This window comes from Rhineura floridana, chromosome 10 (assembly GCF_030035675.1).
Source record: "Rhineura floridana isolate rRhiFlo1 chromosome 10, rRhiFlo1.hap2, whole genome shotgun sequence".
NCBI lineage: Eukaryota > Metazoa > Chordata > Lepidosauria > Squamata > Rhineuridae > Rhineura > Rhineura floridana.
Genome location: NC_084489.1, coordinates 90275484 through 90296792, shown reverse-complemented (window position 1 = coordinate 90296792; position 21309 = coordinate 90275484). Strand labels below are relative to the sequence as shown.

The following is a 21309-nucleotide window of genomic DNA, read 5'->3' as shown; positions in this document are numbered from 1 at the left end:
CCAGCCAACATGACAACAGGCACAATGGGCTGCCCTACATGATCAGCTTCCAGTTCCTGTTCAAGCTCTTGTGTGGCAGTGGAAGATCCTAACCCATCTCCTACCACAATTGGCTCACCCTTTAGGAACATAGCAAGCTGCCTTATACCAAGTCAGACCATTGGTCCACCTAGCTCAGAGCTGTCCCACACTGACTGGCAGCAGTTGTCCAGGATTTCAGATGCTAGTTCTCTCCCTGGAGATGCCAGGGACTGAGCCTGGGAGCTTCTTGAATATCATAGAATCATAGAAGAGTTTGAAGGGGTCTTTAAGGCCATTGAGTCCAACCCCCTGCGCAATGCAGGAATCCAAATCAAAGCATTCCCGACAGATGGCTGTCCAGCTGCCTCTTGAAGGCCTCCTGGGTTGGAGAGACCACCACCTCCCTTGGTCATGGGTTCCATTGTCATGCGGCTCTAACAGTTAGGACGCTTTTCCTGATGTCCAGTCGAAATCTGGCTTCCTGCAACTTGAGCCCACTATTCCATGTCCTGCACTCTGGGACAATCGAGACGAGATCCCGGCCCTCCTCTAAGTGACAACCTTTCATGTACTTGAAGAGTGCCGTCATATCTCCCCTCAGTCTTCTTTAAGGATGCCTTCTTTTCCAGACCACCACCAGCTCCCCACCCGCCCTGAGCCCATGCAAGCATCTCCCACACAAGCAGAATGCTCGCTCCACCAACTGTAAGAAAGCCTTTATTGCAAACAAACATAGCTCAGAAAATAACAATAAAACATAATAATTATTATAATAATACATCTGGAATAGCCCTAAGGGGCCAGTCTGGGTTAATGGGGATGAAATTACCAACATGTCTTAAAGGAGGCAGCTCATGAAAGAGGCAGAGGAAAGAGGGGTGCAGGCACAGGGCAGTGCTTGGAGGTCTCCTGGCAACACCACAGAAGAGCTTTCCACTCGCTGACACTGGTGGGTCCAATAATCTCTCCAATCTGGCTGCCCAGCCTGCAACCTCGTTCCATCAGCAGCTGCCTGCCTGGGACTGTCCTTGAAGACACCAAACCTTGACAGATACAAACCTTCTCTCTCTCCAGGCTACAAAGCATCATGATGGGGGGCAGGGATCTCCCAACCCCCCAGTTGTCCAGCTCATATCCTGATGGATCAAAGCAACTCCAATGGAACTAGCTGGCAGTAGGTCCAGGATGAACAAAAATATCTCAGCACACAATGGATTATTCACTCATGTGTTTCATTGCAATAGCATAGGATGCTGCGATGGCCACTAACATAGATGTCTTTTTATCAAAAGGCTTAGACAAATTAATGGAGGACAGATTCGACTAAATGGACAGTCCAAGTGCAGAGGCGGGAACAGATGCTGGCGGAGGTGGGTGGGTTGCAGTGCACAACAGAGGCGGGTGGGTTGCAGTGCACAACAGAGGCTGGCCATTCACCATCATGCCCAGATGGCCAGCGAAAACCACTGATTAGCCTCTACCCAAGACAGAGTGTTGGGACTCGGTCTGATCCAGCAAAGCAATTATATTCTTCAGTCCTACTCAACTTTGTGGCTTCACCTGCTGCGGACCCCTGCACTCAACTGTAAACTTTCAGGGCAAGAGGACGTGAGGCATGAGGCTCTAACTCCAAGCTCCAGAGTGGAAAGAAGAGACTGAGACCTTTCCCCCGTGCTTAGACCATAGCTCAGGGAGACACACCTTCTTCCTCTCAGCATCTCAGCCCTTTTGTTTCTGCCTAGCCCCCATCCAGTTCACAGAAAATGAAGGGCAAGCTCACCACCTACAGGGAGCTACAAATGAGCTATGCATTTTAAGCCTGTTTGAAACTGGTTTAACCACTGTTGAGTTCTTGCACACGGGAATCCTCAAGAACTGAATTTTTTGTGGAGGTGCTGAGAGCTCAGTTTCAGAAGCCTCGTCCCTTCACAGAACCAACAATCTGGATCCAGCTAAAGTTAGCCATGATTAAGTCCCAATGAGCTGGGGAAAAAACTGAGTTACAATAAAGTATAAAGAAATAGATTTTTTCATTTTAATTAAATGTGTATCACATATAAGCACACTGCTGTTAATCCTTAAAAGGCCAAATACATTTCAACAAAGTCTTCCTCAATGGTTTTGTTAAAAATCTAACATCTTAGTTCAATAGGCTTTGATTTCTGGTTTGCAATTACATAAAGGGAACAGAACGATCTTCAAAGAGTCCTGAATAAACACTTGACAGTACCACAAATTAGACTTCCCTTAGTCAAATATTTCCAGAATCCTTCATCTGAGAAGTTTTGAAATGTCAAAGGCCTCCACTGAGCCACACTGGGGTACTATCAAGTGTTTATTTGGGACCCCTTTGCATATGAAAGTGTTTTGTTCACCTTCTTGAAGTACCTGCAAATCAGACATCAAAGTATATGGAATTGCAATGTTATGTTTTTTAATAAGGCCACCACTTAGGAAGCTTTTGTCAAAACATGTTTGACCTGATAAGGATTTATATTCCTGTGATTGTGTACCTATATATGAGACATTAATTTCATAGTAATACAAGCTTTGTATTTTTTTTATACATTTTTACCTTAACTCAACTTTCCCGTTACCTAGCTTTTGTTACGGGCAATTTCAGCCTTAGTTGTTAAGTCCCAATAAAAACAATGGAGCAGATTGGTCACAGCTAAACTTCCTTCAATGGGTCTTTGTTATACGTAATCAGATGGGGGCCACGGTGTATCATTCCCAGGGGTTCATACTTGGGTGCAATGGCAGTTAAACAGGTTCCAAGCTGGTTTAAATGTGTGACGGAGGCATGTGCCAAATGGGAGCTTCTAATCTAAACCTTTAGAGGCTGGATTTAGAACTGGGTGGCTCATACCATCCAATGGCCTTACGCTCTTCCTCCCAGGGATTCCACCTGACCAACCGTCACCTCAAGTCCATCTTGTCAGTCAAACTACAGGACAGATTGAAGGGAGCACCAGTTTGACCTAACAAAGACCGTCCTTATCTTCCAATAACACTATTGAAGAATGGGTGCATTTTCTGTATACCGAATCCTCAGATCTTCCGGCTCAGTGAGGGACGTAGGTGGATGCTGAGCGCTGAGTAACCAAGGAATGGCACACTTGCCCATGCCAGATGCCACCTTTACTCCTGACAAAAGCTCAGTTAACAGGCCCACGACAGGCAGTTTAGCAGGTGTAGCTTTTTCCAGCATGTGATGATAAAAGTTTCGTCTATTACCTTTCTGCCTATAACACAGCTATCGGGGGGGGGGAGTGGCACCTTCACAGCCAACCCTTCAACAGACAACAGCCAAGAAGTTGCCACAGAAGGACCAAGGTGTACAGCGCCACGGTCACTCCTAGGCTGATTCCTGGTGCTCCAAGTTCAACTCCCATTTCTTGTAAGAGGGCAAAGAGGCCACTGGCAGTTGCTTGGACCAGCAGACTTCACTGAGAGAAGGGAAGAGACATAAAGGGACATCACTCCAGTAACTAACCATTTTGCCCCCTCCCTCCCTCCCTCCCTCCCTCTCTCACTCACACACACACACACTCTTTCACCATCAACTAGCTATTGCTGAGGGGGAGAACAGAAAAGCTAGGAAGGGCCAGAAACTCAGCAAAGTCCAAACAACCAGCCATCAAGGCAAGATTGTTCCACCCGTCAGGGCCCTAAGTATCACCTACCTAATCTGGACTACAAGCAGAGAACAAGTGCATTTCAGAAAGCTTTATCTGTAGGACAGAGCACTCCTCCAGAGGTGACTCAAGCAAGGGGGGGGGAGTAAGCAAAAATGCATGGCAAGAAGGGTGGGGAGAAGACTCCTTCCTGCAAAGCAAGACACATGCAGGTCCCCCGACAACAGCATTTCACTGGGGCACAAGAGTCTGGCCCATCCCACCTCCCATCTGGGGTTCCGATAGCCACAGCTGTCTCCAAAGGAAGATGAATGGGACGCCAAGTTCTTAAGTGGTCCACTCCAAGGTCCAAGGAGGGGAGGGGGTCACTATCACAATCAAGCACCCTCTCCTCTGCTTCTAAACAGGCCTCAAGTCTGACACCGGGGGAGGCACCAAACAGCGACGCAGAGGACTCGGCAGGGCCTTCCCGAATGTCTGCAGGCTCCCCAAGCTGAACAGCTTTGCTCTGTGCACACACAGACACAGAGTATAAATCAAAGGCCTGTTCCGAGCACTCATCGAAGCAGCTTGAGCGAGCAGAAGCTGGGGAAGACTCAAGGGAGGCTGCCAGCGGTTAGGCAGGGAGAGCCGGCCTCAGCCTGTTCCTCCTGTCTCTGCCGAGTCCTGGCTCCCTGGCAGCGCACGTCCCGCCCTTCTCCAAACAACCCCTTGGTGGTGTTTTAGCATGCAACCAGGACAATGCAAAGTAAGCACGTCTGTGCAAATCTGCTTTATATGCTCCGTTCCCACCCACCCACCCCCACCCTAAATTTGGGTTTCCATGCTGTGGAGCACACTAAGCTGAAGTCATGACAACAACTGGACAATACAGGACCAAAAACAGTCTCGGCCACCACTCCTCCCCCTCCCTCACACAATCCCAATTGCTCTTTCCTTCCCTCCCCAAGCGGGGAGCCGCAGCCCCAGGACCCAAAGCTGCCTGGCTTCCTGGAGAGGCCCCACAGAGCAGCAGCAGTTCCAGCATAGCTGGCAAACTCACTTGGCATTTAAAGGCAATGGTTCCAGAGGCTCATCAGGCGCAAGCAGAGCCTCTCTCTCTCTCTCTCTCTCTACCTGCAACCTGCCACGGGGTTGCCCTACACCTAGGCCTGCCACAAACAGCTGCTCTAAAAACCTCAAGAGTTTGACAGTGCATTGCCAATGTGTTTACTCAGGAGAAAGAACCACTTTCTCCCAATGGAGCTTATTCCATGCTTGCTCTGGGGGGTTCAGTTCACAAGTGTCATCTGGTGCAAAAGCCTAGAGAAGTGACCCTCAGGAGGAGGAGCTGACCTTTCCATTGCCGGAGTTGACCCAAGGTCCTCGCCAGCCTCTGGGGCAGGCTGGGGGGTGGACAGGTATCCCTTACTCAGGCCAGGACGCAGACCGATACAGAGGCCAGTTTTCCTCTTGTCGATTGGGGAAGGGTTGCATCCCCAGACTGCCAAAAAAACCCTCCCAGACACATCTTGGCATCCAGGGTACATTTCCCCCCAAACACACTTAAGCATCTAAGCTGAAGACAGGACACTGACCACACAGCAGAGTCTTGAGATGGAAGCAAACCACCCCCAAATGTTGAATGAACTTACAGAGGCCCACCCCGCTGCTCTGTGCCAGGCTCGGCCTAACACTGGATGAGGGACATCCACCAATCAGGTCCCCTGGGGTTCCCTTTTTCACTCAAACGCAGCCGCAGAAGTGTTTGCGTATGATCACTCTTTCCCTTCACACTGCTCCCCTACCTAACCCCTGGCCAAAGAAAAGGCACCGACAGCAGACACAGACACACAAGGTGCCCCAATCGCATCTTTGGGCTCCCAGGTGGCCTCGTGGCCCCATCTCTCCCTCCATCCGTCACTGGGCACAGAGCCCCCCCTTGCCTTGCCCCCTCCAGACACACAGAGCTTCTCTTCCTTTTGGCACATCAGAATCAAGTCCAGCCTTCACCAACCTGGTGCCCTCCACGTGTTGCTGGGACCAGTGGCCGGGACTGATGGGAGTTGTAGGCCAACATCTGAAGGGCAGCAGGTTGGCACCAGCTGGTCTAGTTGATCTCAGGCTTGGCCAGACCCACAGTGGCTGAAGGCAAAGAGCCAGTCTCAGCAGAGGAGCCCTTGCAGGGCAGGCTGGCGGCTTTCATGCCTTTCCTCCGCAATGGCAGTCTGGAACAGACAGGTGCCCTTGGAGCCCCCACTGCTTCTGGGCTCACCAGCGTCCTCCACTCCCTTCTTCAACCCGACTGTGCCATACCCTAACCCTGAAGCCCCTGGCCAGTTTATGTGCAGTCAACCATGCCCCCCACCAACACCACTTCCAACCAGGGCCGGTTAACAAAGCAGCGATCTGAGGGCGTAAGGCACAGACTCCTCCCTCACCAGTGGGGCTCCTTCTCCAAGCAGAGTAAGTTGCAGAGTCCTGAGTGGCTCCTCCACTGAGCAGGTGCCGCCCAGAGGTGCTCCTGAAGGCCTACGCCCAGGGGCTGGAGACCCCAAGCCGGCCCCGGCGCACGCAGGCTAATTCGACAGACAGGGAGCACAACAGCCATACGACATCCAAGGTAGAACAGGGGACGGGAAAGCAGACCTCCCATTGCTTTGGGGGAGGGGTGTCGTTTGTAAAGTGCTTCTGCTGCTTCTCCTGTCCCCCAACCCAGCCCCCCTTCCCGAGGGACCGCCGGAGAGCAATCCCCCCCACCGCTCAGCAGTCCCAGCGACAACCCCGCCTCTTTGGTCGATGCGCTTCCATACCTCATCAGCTCACGTCCTACAGAACGGCCTTCCCCCAGCTGGTGCCCTGCAGCGTGACGCTTGGGCTGACGGGAGTTGTAGCCCTCCGGAGAGCACAAGGCTGGGAGGAGGCTCTTTCAGCCACTTCTAGGCCACCCGCTGCAGTGATGCTTTGGCAATGAAGGGGAAACCCTGCACTGCAGTACGGAGCAGGCACACCCGTGTCCCTCCCTTCCTGGGCGGTCCCCCACTTCACATCTGCACAGAGCTAGCTAGATGGCCATGTGGAGGGGGTTACCTCTCCCCCCCCCAGCTAAAATGAAGGAACAGAGCTCTCCACATCTCGCAGAGCCAGCTTCGCTTCTTACGTCCACATCAACTCTTGGGAAGTTCTTGGTCCAACCCAGCCCACGGCAGGATCCGGACCGTTCCACAGCAACACACTGCTTCTGAACCATCTGTTCAAGTCCTCCCTTCCACCACTCTTTGGAGAAGCAGTGGCTCTTGCCACCAACCCCGTCCACACAGAGGCAAAGCATGCCAACTCTGATAGGCAGGAGGACCTTCCCAACTCCTCCCCCCCAGGCCACACACACACAGAGTCTGCTCTGCCCTTTAGAGGACTCAAGGAGTGCACAGCAGGGTGGTCTTAAAGAGTTTGGTTGCCATTTGTAGCTTGGCACAAATTCACACATTTCCCTCCCCTGCCCCTCCAGGCAACGTCAGCCGTCCATTTGCTTCTGCAAAAGCCCGGACTCAGTCCCAGCCTCCCTTGCCTCCTCTCTTGCATGGAGGCACAGGGGGAAAAGGCCGAGGATGTGGGGGAAAGCGCTATCTTGAGTCAACCAAGCGCCTGCAGAGCACACAGGCTGACGCCAACGTCGTCGTTCCTGCGTGCTAGAAAACTCCCACCAGCCCTGTGGGGCACTGCAACTAAGGCATCTCCCACTTATTTGTACAGGATGTTTTTCTCTCCTGCACCCGCTGCCTCTACACCCCCAAAGAGAAGCTCCTGGCTGTCGTTTGCTAGGTTCACAACAGGGCCATGCTGAAGGAAGGCAGTCCCACAGAGTCATCTTCTCCAGGAAACCTGGAACAGGCACACCGGCAACACTGCTGACCACCAGCCCAGGAACTGGAGACAGTGCCTCCTTCTGGGTCCCTCTTTCTCTCACTGGGGAGACAGATTTCCACTGCAAAGATGCTGAGATTCTGGGTGGAAGGGTTCCATCTAGTTCTTCCCTCTGCTGGTTCCGGGGGGGGGGGGGAACGATGATGCGGTACATGAAGGGGGTTGTTGGGATGCAGGAATACACTTGGCACAATACACCCCACGAGCTGCAGGCTCCCCCGCATGTGAAAGCTTCGCGAGGAGAGTGTCCACTCTATGCTGGGTGTCCCTGCAAAACATTGATCTTTTCTGGTGGGTCGTATGCCAGGAGGCGCAGGAACAAAGAGAGGATTCTCGCAGGTGTCTCGAGAGTTGGGGGTCAGTGCAGGCCAAGGGCTCTCCTGTCCACGATACATGCATGAGCCCCACTGCCTGCCCCAAAGGGCTACAAGTGGGGAGTCAAGAAATCATGCCCAGGCCCCACACAGTCTGTGCTCGCACAGCGCCCATCCTCGGGGAGGAAAGCTATCGCAGGGAGTCCGGGATCGAACAGAGTCTCGGGTTGGGAGCTCCTGGATGGCTCTGCGCCCCCTGCTGGAGTTGAAGGGTACGCGTCGGGCAAGGGATTCCCAGCCAGGCTCGGCCAGGGGCATCTCTGCTCCCTGGCTGGAGCTGCCCCAGGTGCGGTGGGTGGGGAATGACCAAGGAGGCCCTGCTGGCGTGGCACAGGCAGTGAAGCATCTCGCTCGGGCCAGCAACGCTCTTCGGCTTGGAGGTGATTGGCTGGGGCTGCCCCATGGGAACCACGGAATGCGCACTGGAGACGGGAAGCGCGGGCAGGCTGAGACGGCGCTGGCAATGAAGCATCTCGGCATGGGGATCCATCACTGCTGGGGGGGCGCTGAGTTTCGGCCCTTGGTCCGAGCCGGGGGCCACTCCCTGGAGGTGCCCAGTTGGAACAGCGGCTGTGTGTGGACCAGGTGGAGGGTCTGCAGGAAGACTCTGCCCATGAGGAGCCCCGTGCGGCGGCGGCTGCTGCTGCTGCCCGGCTCGGTGTACACCCGGAGCAGGATCCCCTGGCAGATCCTGGCGGGTGGCTGGCGTTGCCCTCTGTGCAGCTGAGGCTGGATCACCAGGGAGAGCCTGCTGGAGGCTGGGAGCTGCCAAGAGGGTGCTGGTCAACGCATCCGCACCCAGGACTTGCCGGTGGGTCCTCTGGTGGGCGCGGAGGGCTGACTCGCCCTTGAAGCGTTTGGGGCAGCAGCTGCAGGCATGGGGGCGCTGCTGTGAGTGGGTGCGCTGGTGTGCCGCTAGGTTGCCCTTCTGGCTGAAGCGCCTGCCGCAGGTGGCGCAGGGGAACGGCCGCTCGCCAGAATGAATGCGCCGGTGGGTGATGAGGTTGGCCCGCTGGTTGAAGCGCTTGCCGCACTCGGTGCAGGGGAAGGGCTTCTCGCCCGTGTGGATCCGCTGGTGGGTGATGAGGTTGGGTCGCTGGCTGAAGCTTTTCCCGCAGACGTTGCAAGGGAAGGGCTTCTCCGTCTGGCGGCTCCCCCGCGGCACCGGCGTCTTGGGCTCCGGGGTGATGAGCCCCTCCTGGACGGCGTGGGTGCGCTGGTGAGCCGCCAGGTTGGCCTTCTGGCTGAAGCGCTTTCCACAGCGCAGGCAGGGGAAGGGGCGCTCACCTGTGTGCACCCGCTGGTGCGTCAGGAGGTTGGGGCGCTGGCGAAAGCGCTTGCCGCACTCCAGGCAAGGGTAGGGCTTTTCGCCGGTGTGGATGCGCCCATGCGTGATGAGGCCCTGCTTCTGCCGGAAGCACTTCCCACACACAACACAGGCAAACGGCCCTGAGCCCAGGCCCGGGGAGGGGCGCCCGGGACCACAGAGGCCCGGCTCGCACGAGGCCGCTTCTTCCTTCTTGACGCGGGGCTGGGCTCTCAGCTGTGCAGCGTTGGGGGCCAGGAAGAGCCCTGCTCTAGAGCTGTCGGGGAAGAGCTGGTAGCGCTCCAAGCTGGCCACAAAGCCCTTCTGACCACCTTCCTCCTCTTTGATGGCCTTGCCACGTCCAGCCACTCCTGCACAGGAAGGAGAGAGAGACAGGAGAATGAGAAAGAGGCCGACCGGCCATGTATGGCAGCAGCCGGTTCCCTACTGCGGCCAGCCAGAAGCCTCTGGGGGAAGCCCACGGCCGGGCTGAAAGACAACACCCTCCCCCGTAGCAAACATTCAGGAAGGGTCCAATGCGGAGGCCAAGTTGGTGGCCATTACTGCCTCTTGTGGGAGTGGACGCCACAGTTTAACGATGTGCTGTGTGAAGAAGTCCTTCCTTCGCACTGTCACCTCTGACCCCCAGCCAGCATAGTCACTGGGCAGGGATGCTGGGTACTGTAGTCCAGCAATACCTGGAGGGCCACAGGCTCCCCAGCCCTCTTACAGACATTACTGTTAGAATAAAACCAATGCTAAGGAACACTCTCGGCCTCACTCGATGGCTCCACAGCCGTGCCTTCCTCACCTTGGCAGGAGCCTGTGCACAGCTTGCCTTCCTCCAGCTTCTGACGGTCCGTTACACCAAGCTCCTCCCACCGTTCAATCCACGATAAACTCTCGGGTTTGAAAAACCGGTAGCCTGGCACAGGGGACACAGAACAAGGGGTGAGTTTGCTGCACTTTCCATGAGCATCAGCAGTTGGCTAACAGAGACTCTTGGGAAAATATGAAGCAGCCATCTCTGTGGAAGGGAAAGAGCAATTAAACCCCACAGCGGCATCATGCTCCAAGACTCTCTGAAGCTCTCAACGCGGCCTGCGTGACTTTTATCTCTAGTTGGGGGAGAGAGAGAGGAAGGTAGGCAGGCAGGCAGGCATACTGAAGTTGATGGCATGGTGACAGCGAGGCAGAATTGCAGTAAGACAAGGGAACTTGGGGAGAGAGCAACAATAAGAATAGAACTTGCGAGCGGTCCCTTCTTTTCAGAGCTAAGCATATAATATCATAATATTTCATAACAAAGGCCAGCCATCTCCAAACTGGTGCCTTTTAGATAGTTTGGAGTACAATCCCTATCATCAACCCTGACCATTGGCTGATGGGAGTTGGGATCCAAAGCAATAACTGGAAAGCAAAGTTAGGGAAGACTGATATTGGCCTTTATACCTGACTTAACAGATCTGTTGTTCTCAAAGCTTAAGCACATAACTGGTACTTAACAGCCCACCCTCCTCAACACAGAATCAGGAAACTGATTGTGACCATGTTGGCTCATGATAGCCTAACCAAAGTCAGGCATCACCAGCCTTTAGCGGAAGCAGACTCCCAGCTTTTCAAAATATAAGAGACAACTGTGCTGTCTCTGTGGCTGGAGAAAGATAAGCAGAACACAAACCCAGGCAGTTCCAGCAGAAGGCTAAGACACAAGCATGGAAGTCATAAGGTGGTGGGACTTCTGAACCCTGCACAGCTCCTGCCAATTAAAGCCCCCAGGCCAAACTCCTCCCCATTTCAGTGCAAACATGATTGCGTTTTCTACAGCCTGCTGTTTTGATGCTACCGAAAACATAAATGTGTAATATAAGTTTGCAATTAAATGTCACTGTTAATTTGATTTGCATCTAAAGTAAAAAAAAATCTGCACGCTTTCTATATGAAATATGCCATTTCCCCCTAAGTACACAATGGGGATTCTCTGAATGCCTATACTTACACTGCCAACAGAGAGAACAAGTCAAGGATGCATGGGGGGGGGGCAAGTGCAGCAGCAGCACAAGTATGGGAGAGGCAGAAACTGCAGTAGAACCACCACCAGGGAGCGGGAGGGGGGGCTTACAAATCCCTATCCTTACTAAAATTAAGCTCAACTGCAATCAGTGAGAGGTACAGTACTGCTTAGAGGTCTCAACATCAGTTCCCAGCAGAGATACAGTATTTATTTCAGCTCCCAGTAAGCTGGGACAGTGGAGGGGGGGGCACACCATGCATGCACTGTCCAAAACTGACACAACAGTCTCCGGACGGAGGTTCTGGGAAAATGCAGCCTGCTCCTTCAAGCAGCCTCCCACCCGGCTGTGCCAAAGGACAAGCCAGGCTCACTGGAGGAGCTGCTAAACCCCACAAAATCAGAGAATGCATGAGGGGGAACCGTCTCTTTCAGCCTCCCAGCTGAGCTCTCTAAATGTTGCCCAAGCCCCTCGGCTCGAGGAGGAGAAGGGGTCTGGCAAAGACACCAGAAAGAGCCGCAAAAATATTTCAGTTATTTATTTATTTATTGTTTGATTTATATCTCTCCCTTCCTCCCAGCAGGAGCCCAGGGCAGCAAACAAAAGCACTAAAAACACTTTAAAACATCATAAACACATACTTTAAAATATATTAAAACAAAACATATTTTAAAAAAGCTTTAAAAACATCTTAAAAAACCATTCCAGCACAGACGCAGACTGGGATAAGGTCTCTACTTAAAAGGCTTGTTGAAAGAGGAAAGTCTTCAGTAGGTGCTGAAACAATAACAGAGATGGCGCCTGTCTAATATTTAAAGGGAGGAAATTCCATAGAATGGGTGCCACGACACTGCTGTTGTGCAGAACAGACCTCCTGATACGATGGTATCTGCAGAAGGCCCTCACTTGCAGAGCGCAGTAATCGACTGGGTATATAAGGGGTAAGATGGTCTTTCAGGTATCCTGGTCCCAAGCTGTATAGGGCTTTGTACACCAAGACTAGAACCTTGAACTTGGCCCGGTAGCAAATGGGCAGCCAGTGCAATTCTTTCAGCAGTGGGGGTGACATGTTGGCGATATCCTGCCCCAGTGAGAGTCTCACCGCCTCATTTTGCACCAGCTGCAGCTTCCGGACCAACCCCAAGGGTAGCCCCAAATAGAACGCATTACAGTAATCCAGCCTGGAGGTTACCAGTGCATGGACAACAGTGAGTTTTTCCCCCTCCCAATGGAGTGAAAAGCAATATAAACAAGTATGGAATCTAGCCCTCTGTTCTCCAACTTTGGGTCCCCAGATGTGGTTGAACTAAAACTCCCATCATCCTTGACCACTGGCTAAGCTGGCTGGGGTTGATGGGAGTTGTAGTCCAGAAACATCTGGGGGCCCAAGGTTGAAGAACAGTGATTTCTAACCCAACTGCTTACCTGGGCAGGGATCTGTTGGAATCCCCCTGCTAGAGTCCAGCTGATCACCAAGACACTGCTCTCCAGCACGCTCAATCCGAGACAGGAGGTCAGGTTTGAGAACCGGGTAGCCTGGAGGGAAGTAAGAAAAACAAAAAGGCACCACCAAGGTTCATGGAGATGGCTTTTCAAGCGCCAACCCAGAAAGAGGCACACTCCAGCTGCTGCCTCAGGAGGCCAACATCCGGCACAGGAAGGAAACACTCCTGGGGTACAGACACATTGGAAAGGCCCCTTCGCATCGCCCGCTCCCCAGGTTGGACTCTTAAAAGGCAGGGGGCTCCTTCTTGGTAGATAACCTACCCCAGAATCACATCTTCGCACTGAAGCCCCCCCCCAAGCAGATCCAGCCAGCCATGACTAATCATGCCTTTGAAACCTCACAGCTATGCTGCAACAGCAGACACTAAGTGGGCGCTTCACCCCTTGCAGAACAGGTGGGCCTCAGCTATCCAGAGCGGAGACAAGATGCAGCACACAGTATTTGGCAGGGAAGAGGCTTCTTGACACTTTGGCCCCGAATGCCAATATAACTACATGCAGCCTGCCAGGGACAGCCTCCATGCCTCATTCCGCATTCCCACCCTGAGCGCAGCCGGAGTGAACAACGAACCAGGCTTTTCTCAGATTCACAACAAGCAGCCTCTCCCTCTGGTTTCTGGCCAGCAATTGCCTTCCCCACACAAACCCAGGGGCGGCTTACCCAGTGACGTGACCAGCTCGTAGTTCTCCATCACCACATCCACCGGCTCCTTGCGGATTCTCCGTGAGCTCCTCCAGGGAGACGCAGACCAGGGGAGGCTCAAACGTCACCTGCTATGACAGAGAAGCCAGACTGCTCAGCATTGCCCTGCTCAAGAGTAAGCCACCTCAGAAACCAGGAAGCCCAACACAGGCACAGTGGAAGATGCAGAGTGACAGCCTTGGCCCATCGGGGACAGCCAGCGAGGCAGCCCAACAGCCAATGGTCAGGAATGATGGGCGCTGTAGCCCGCAACATCTGGAGGGCGTATATCACTGGCTATCCCTGACCTTGTCCCCCAACTAGCAGAGGCTCTTCAGTCCCAGGCAGGGGCCTTTCCCAGCCCTACTTGAAGATGCCACTGGGGAACGAACCAGGGACCTTCTGCATGCAAAGCAGGGGTCGGACACTGAGCCTCAGCTATGACTATTACATGTTAAGACGTGGACAGCCCAGCCCAAATCCAGAACTCCACAGATTTGTAATGGGAACAAAGATCAGATGCAGCATCTCTCGCAAAGCAAAATAAGGTAAGAGTGGCGCTCACTTCGCCTACGGGGGCCCAGAAGTGGCTACAGACAGATGGAGACTCGTTACCTGCCTCCCCCCACCCTACACCCTATCTCTATGGGGCAAACCCTACTTGCCTAGCACCAGTCACCCACCATCAAACGGCTGCATCCAACTGGACACAAGCACTGTCAATCAAAGTGCATGGGACAGGGGCAGCCATCGTGGTGCCCCCCAGATATTGTTGGACTCCATCAGGCACAGCCAATGTTCAGGGACGATGGGAGTTTATTTATTTATTTATTGTACTTATATACCGCCCCATAGCCAAAGCTCTCTGGGCAGTTTACCGTAACTAAAAACATTAAAAACAAATATACAAATTTAAAACACATATTTTAAAAACAATTTAAAACACAATTTAAAAATTTAAAACAATTTAACAACACATGCTAAAATGCCTGGGAGAAGAGGAAAGTCTTGACCTGGCGCCGAAAAGATAACAGTGCTGGCGCCAGGCCCCCCTTGTCAAGAAGCCCAACAACATCTGGGTGGGGAACCATGCTGGGTACCCCTAGCAGTAGACCTCGGGGCGGGGCCCTCCCCACGCAGGAAGCAAGCAAGGTGTTGAAATTCAGGAAGCAGAAGAAACCAGAGGATGCTCCAACACATGGCTCAGCCTTCCCCTACCTGGGCAGCCTCCCTTGCAGGCATTTCCTAGGACAATTCTCCAGGGAGGGGAGACCATGTTTCTCCTCAGCAACTGAAAGGCAAATGGGATTCGTCTTCTGAGTCTGACCGTTTGGACCATTCTTCCACTAGTTTATTTTTGCTGCACCTTCCAAAAGCCCCTGCATCAATGGGGGGGGGGGCGACACAGAAAAAACGTTAAGCAAATAGGGTACTGGGAACCAGTGTAACCTGACCCCTCATCTAGGTTTGCTCAGTCCCTGCATAAACTTAACTGCCTTTTTTGTTCTAAAAGCACTAGATTCAGCCACGCTGAGAACTGCCTGGGTAAGCTATTCATCTTTCATTTCTGTATACTGAACCGTGAAACTCAAGAAATATACACGTCATAACCTCATCTCCAGTCTTCAGGAGACAAACTGGTCCAATTAAAGGTATCCTTTCACTCACAAATGTGTGTGTGGGGGGAATACAACCACCAGGCAGGCAGGCCTTTTTGCACACACACACACACCACTTGGAATGCGGAGGGTGGGGGGAGAGGGACACGCGAATTGCAAGATCTGTAGAGAACAAGAGAGGAAAGAGCAGCAGGTCCCAAGAACCAGGGTGAACATTGTGGTCATCTCCACAGAAAGATATTGGGCTGCAGCTGCTGCATTTGGAATACTAGGTAGCTTTGATTAACCCAACTCAAAAATAAGTAATGTTGTACAGCTAGAAAAGATGCAGAAAGACAGCAACAGAGGCTAAAACTCCTTCCCTAAGAGTTATTTAAAAAAAAATTTAGTGGTTAAGGAGTTGGATTACGACCTGGGAGAGCAGGGTTCGAATCCCCACACAGCCATGAAGCTCCCTGGGTGACCTTGGGCCAGTCGCTGCCTCTCAGCCTCATGAAAACCCTCTTCAGAGGGTCACCATACGTTGGAATTGACTTGAAGGCAGTACATTTACATTTTAGTAAAGGGGACACAAATTATTTATATAATTAGGCATGGAAAGAAAAAAGTAGAGGGAAAGAAGATTTTCTCCCTCCCTCCTCATACTGTGAGCTCATGCAACAAGAGGGAGTGGGGAAAGGCAGGCCAAGGTCGCCCCAGAGATCTTCTCCTGTTCTAGCCAGACCCCTCCCCTGCTCCAGAGGGACATCAGCCTCCAACTGCTCTGCAACAAGGAACTTAACGAGTTTTTAATGTTTTGACATTACCTTATTGGGACTGTGCTGTTGTATCTATATTTCACTTGTATGCTTTGAAAGGATCTGTAACCCTAACAGCAGGATATAAATGGGAGTATAATAAATAACAGAACTCGGGATCATTCAGTGAAATTCATGGGCAGCAGGTTTAGGACAGGAAACTGAAAGTATTTCCTACTACAGCGCACAACTCACTTATGGAATCTGCTGCCACAAGACACGGCAATGGCCACTAACTTAAAACAGCCTTCAAAAAGGATTAGAAGAAACCAAATGGCTACTAGTCAGGATGGCTTTTTGCAGCCTCATGTATGCCATGGAAAACCATTTGCTAGGGGAGCGCTAGCACGTGAGAGCCATTTCATTCATACCCTGTATGAGAATTTCCTGTAAATGTCTGGCTGGTCACAGCGGGAAAACAGAATGATAGAATAATTGACTCGTCATCTAATACTGCAAGACTTTTCTTATGTTCCTATGAGGTGGGTCATTCTCAGCCTCTGCAGACCCTTCTTTCCCGTGACTGACTATGCCCTGAAATGAAGGCTCCTTCAGGTATTCCATCCACTGCCTTTCTATCCTTTTTTAGCCTGCCGGATCCCAAGATCTCAGGGAAAGTTACAAGTTATCCAGGGCAGTGATGGGTCTGATTCTGCAAACACAGACTTGAGATCCTGGACACAGAATCCAGCATCCTGAACGTTGAGATTCGTGATTTCTTTTATAATACTAAAGTTCCTACTCCTTCCCATCCAAGAGGTGGGTTAGGCTGAGAGGTGTGCAAAGCCCAAGGTGATCCAACAAACTCTACAGCTGAACCGGGAACTGAACCTAGATTTCCAAACAGAAAGTCAACTGTCTACCCACTGAACTGCAGGCATACAGTATCACACTGAAGAGAAGAGCACTTACAAAGTTCTCTGGGCCCTGATCTGCCTTATCCAACCAGAGCAATCAAAACACATCCCCATAGCAATTATAGCTCTCTTGAAGCTTTGAGAGAAGTTGATTTGGGACTATCCCAAGAGCAAGCTCCACCTGATGAACACAGGGGCACAACCTGCTCCAACAATGGGCAAACCCAAACACTCTAGGAGAACAAGGCACTCGAGGGAATATGACTCCACTCCCAGCCTCCAGCAGTTTATAGCCAAACAGTCAAACCCATGAAAACTCAAGGCCTCCAAAAAAAGCCTTCAACTGTTCATGTGTCACAGGGTGAATTCTGGCAGGTTTGGCAAGCCACTTGTGAGGAGACAATTAATATTTGCCCAGGAAAGTAGCCACCTGCAAGACTCCTTTAGTATTATATATTTATTTACTGAATTTGTAAACAAATGTGCAGCTCACAGAACAAATGTCTTAGAAGGAACACCCTGACCAGATATCTAGGATCACTGCTATCAATACTCATTTCCTCTTATTTATATTATTTCAGTATTTTCTTTTTTTAAAGTCATCTATCAACTGGTACTTCCAGCAATCCTGGCAGACGAACAGCTCTGACTTTTCTCCCCTCACAGCCACTAGAATGTCAGAGCTGGCAGGCCCCCTTTCGTCCTTCACAGCAGCCTGGAAGCTTCAGCATTACTCCTACTTAAGGGGTATTTAGTTCAAAATCACAGATATGCTCCCACTTTGAAGGCTCACCGTCTGTATCAGGCAGTCAAAGAATGTTTATGCTGGGGCAAGATGCCAGGAACTGAGACCTCAACAGGATGAAGTCATAGCAGAGGTGCAGAGAAAGTGAACAAGTGTTGACTGAGAGAGCTTTTGCAAAAGAAGTTGGTCTTGAGGAAAAACTTGAAGGATGGTGAAGCAGTTTCACCATTAGTGAGGGAACAGTTGTTCCAAGGACTGGAATCAGCATAAAAGAAAAAGACAGGCCTGGGGCCTCCAGCAATACCCCCCCCCAAGTCCCTGCTGTCTCTCTCTCTCTCTCTCTCTCTGGCTACAGCCAAGCCCGGCCGAGAGCCCAACCTGTCCCATCCAAGGCTGTTTTCTCTGGAAAACAGGTGGGAGAGGGTGTTGCTGCCATTCCAGAGTCCTCCTCCCATGTTCAGTGCAAAGCCACAGACCCATTCCGCAGCCAGAGAAAGAGGTAACCCTTAAGCACTCCTGGGCCAAGATAGTTTTGGACAGTTGTTGGCCATAATCAAGTTACAAGAATTTTCACATAAGCTATGTACTCCACTTGGGAAAAGCACTTCTCTTTTTCAGACAAAAGCTTTGAAATCTGAACTGATTTTTTCTTCTTCTTTTTATTTAAACCTTCTTAGTATAAAGTGTTTATGGAATTGAAAGTTGTGATGCAAGTTAACCTTAACAGGCTTAGGTTAATCACTTCCTGCCGTCAAGATGGGAAGTCCAAACCACTGCCAGAAGCACTCAAGGAAAATCTAGAAGCCAGTTACAGATCCAGGAAAGAAACGGGAGAACTGGCCAGATAGCAAATAAAGGTTCCACTTCTGAGAGCACAAGCCCCTTCGATGCAGGACCAAAGCCACACCCGCCAGGCAGCCACAGAACCTTCCCAGCACAAGCCACAAAGGAGGAAACAAGCCATTTTTAGTAGCAACCCCAGAAATATAACAGCAGTTCCCTCAATTTTCCTCAGAGGCTACAAATCTCTTTTTGATCTTCGCCATCCAGCTGGATCCAAGTCCACACTCTTTCCAGCTCAATCGCAAGGGCAACATTTTGCCATGGCTCAAGGACTTGTGATATCTTTGTTCCTTGCCACTCTGGCCAACTATCTACTACTTTTTTCACAGCCACTAATTCAGCCTTGCCATGTTGGAAGAAACCCAGATGTTTTGGTCACCAACATCACATTTTAAAAGGCATCTATGCGACTCAATTTTGAAATAATTTTCAACCCCCCTCCCCCCAATATGACTCTGGTTTTGGTTTGAAGAGTCATTTAAATGGCCACTGAAGGCTGCAATCCTGTACACACTTTAGCTAGGAAGTTTGAAACAATAGCTTTGCACTCAACAGCTACAATTCCATATTCACTTACCCAGGAGAAAGCCCCATTAAATTCAATGAACCTTCCTCCTCATTAGAAATTCAAAGGATTGTCCTGTAATCATATCACTACTGCCCAGATCTCAGGAAGAATTGCCAGATGATACATCCATCTATGGAAAATATATGAACCGGCACCTAATAATCCCCATTTTATGGGTACTGAACAGCCACAGTTCAGAGGAATATGAAAAAAGACTGAGATCCGCTCCTTCCGATTGCAGGCCACATGTCCAGGGTTTCCCACTAGAATCAAAAGACATGACTGCCTCCCACTTACCGATTACATCAAGCACATTTACAACTTCAGAAGCCAAAAAAGCTCTCCTACACAATTCAGAATATAAATGGAGCCAATCTTGCTTTACAACTGCTCGGGACAATCAGTCCTGGACTCCGATGGCCCCAGAGGAGAACTTGGAAGTCCAAGCGTGTGGGGTGCCTCGCAGCCAGAGGAGACATTTGCGCACAAGCAGACGGGTGACACCAGCCCAAGGGTGACCCATTCCGCTGGAGGAACATGCTCCGCAAGTGACCCGCTCCGGAGCGACGCTTTGTGTGCAGGCGACTTCTGGCATTTGGGAGGGAGCCCGCAGAGCTGGGATGCAGCTGAGGCGAAAGCACCCCCCACCCACCGAGCAGGCCACGCGATCCCTGCAGGGGCGCCCGGGGGGAAGCCACTCCTTGGGCAGCCAGGCTGCCACGGCCCTGACAGGAGGGAGGGAGGGGCCCCTGTGAGCCCAGCAGGCAGGATGGGCCCCAACGGGCTCGTACTAAAGGGTCGAGGCTCTTTGGGGGGGGTGTTAGTGGCATCTGACTCAATGGGGAGGGGGCTCAGTCCCAGATTTCAGCCCCCTCCCTCCGCAGCCCTGGCTTCCCCACCCCCCGCTGCCGCCTCGGGCGCCACCGCCCCACCTGAGGACCCCCCAATTCCTCCCTCAGGAGCCCCCCGCCAACCCCAGCGCCCCGCGGTGGCCTCCCCGGGCCCCAGAGCGGCCCTCAGCTCTGCCCCCGCCCCGCTCACCAGGCCGCGCGGTGACCCCCTGACCCGGGAGGCGGTGTTGCCATAGCAACACCGTGACGGTCCCGGCCGTGGCGGACGCGAGGCCCGCGTCACCGTCGCATCATCGCCGAGCTCGGTGACCTCACGCGGTGACGTCACGCGGCCGCCGCACGGCGGAGGGGCGAGGCCACTGGAGTTTTTTTCCCTTCTCCCCTCTCCTTACACGCTTTTTTTTTTTTTAATGAACAGAAGGACCCGGATGAAGGAACCGGAAAGTACTGCTCTCTCAATCCCCGCCCCCTGCCTGGTGAGCGGGGCGGGGGCAAATACGTACTTCCACCTCCCCTCCTTGCTTTTCTTCATGGTCTTCTCTGCTGTCCCAGCCTAACAGGGATTGGTTAGCACCGACGTGCCGCACGGCATTATGGGAAACTGAGTTTCCGTTGAGCTCAGAGCCGGGAGCCCTAGCACCCTTCCTTTTGCCCGAGAGAGAAGAAATTTCGCGATGCTTTGCTAAGTCTCGCGGCCTCCCTCTCGCGGAAGGCTCTCCCTCGCAATGCTCCACGGGAGACGTAGTTCTGCGCGGAGCGCCCGAGGCCTATAACGACTTTATGTGGAAAGCACAAGAAGGATGGAGAGGAGACAATCTTGTGTGCGTAGCCGTAGAGCGTCTTCCGGGCCTCCCGCTGTGGAGGGGCCCAGCATAGTCGTCCTGGAGGGCAGTTTTGCTAGCCGGGGGGCTGCAGGTGACAGCTGCCCCCCCCCCGGGCCGGTGCTGGGCTGTCCTGGAGAACAACGCCCGCTGTGCCCATCCTTATGGCCTTCCGGCGCATACCTTCCCAGCACAGCTGCCCCACTCCCTTTCTCCCTCCCATGGGCCAGGTGGTGGCTCTTTGTAGGCCTGTCAGGGGGAAGCTCCAGCTTGGAGAACTTCCTTTTATTTGCATCCTTTATAAGCCGCCTTTCAGGGCAAGCCCTCCCGAGACAGACAGTGCAAAATCTAAAAGAACCCAGTGAAGCCAAATGACAACAATGGCTAGATTCCAGCTACTGTGTATGCAGAAGGTGCCAGCTGCCATCCCTGAGATATCCAGCTGAAAGGATCTGGGTAGCAAGGCTAGGAACCAGCTTAGCCTGAGGCCCTGGAGAGCTCCTGCCAGTCAGTTGCTCAGACAGTAGTTTACATAACCTTTCTCTTCTTGGCCCTTTGGGTATTTTAGGGCAGTGGCCTGTGCAGTGATATGGGTACAAATGCATTAGGGCTTTACTGTATTCCTCTGAATTCTTTTTTTAATTTTATATGGTCTGGTTTATGTATTTTTTAATGCCTGTCCTGATACTTAAGGGTAGGGCATACATTTTATATATTTAGAGAGAGGGTGCATTAGGATTGAGGAGTGATGGACTAGGTTTGGGGA

General features: G+C 52.2%; 1 protein-coding gene across 8 annotated transcripts; it reads right to left on the bottom strand.

Moving 5' to 3' along the window:
- Positions 1-721: 721 nt before the first annotated feature.
- On the bottom strand, positions 722-20263 carry LOC133364970 (zinc finger protein 135-like). 8 transcript variants are annotated; one of them, XM_061586107.1, is made up of 6 exons: positions 20226-20263; positions 14661-14821; positions 13422-13534; positions 12680-12790; positions 10054-10167; positions 722-9613 (listed from the first exon to the last, which is right to left on the bottom strand). In XM_061586107.1, the coding sequence occupies exons 3-6, from the start codon at positions 13450-13452 to the stop codon at positions 8067-8069; spliced, it is 1803 nt and encodes a 600-aa protein (XP_061442091.1). In that variant the 5' UTR covers positions 13453-13534; positions 14661-14821; positions 20226-20263; the 3' UTR covers positions 722-8066. The 8 variants fall into 8 exon arrangements, with proteins under 8 accessions (XP_061442091.1, XP_061442087.1, XP_061442094.1 ...); XM_061586103.1 differs by lacking the exon at positions 20226-20263 and adding an exon at positions 19913-20185; XM_061586110.1 differs by lacking the exon at positions 20226-20263 and adding an exon at positions 19913-20185 and having other exon boundaries at positions 13422-13531.
- Between the last annotated feature and the right edge of the window lie 1046 nt (positions 20264-21309).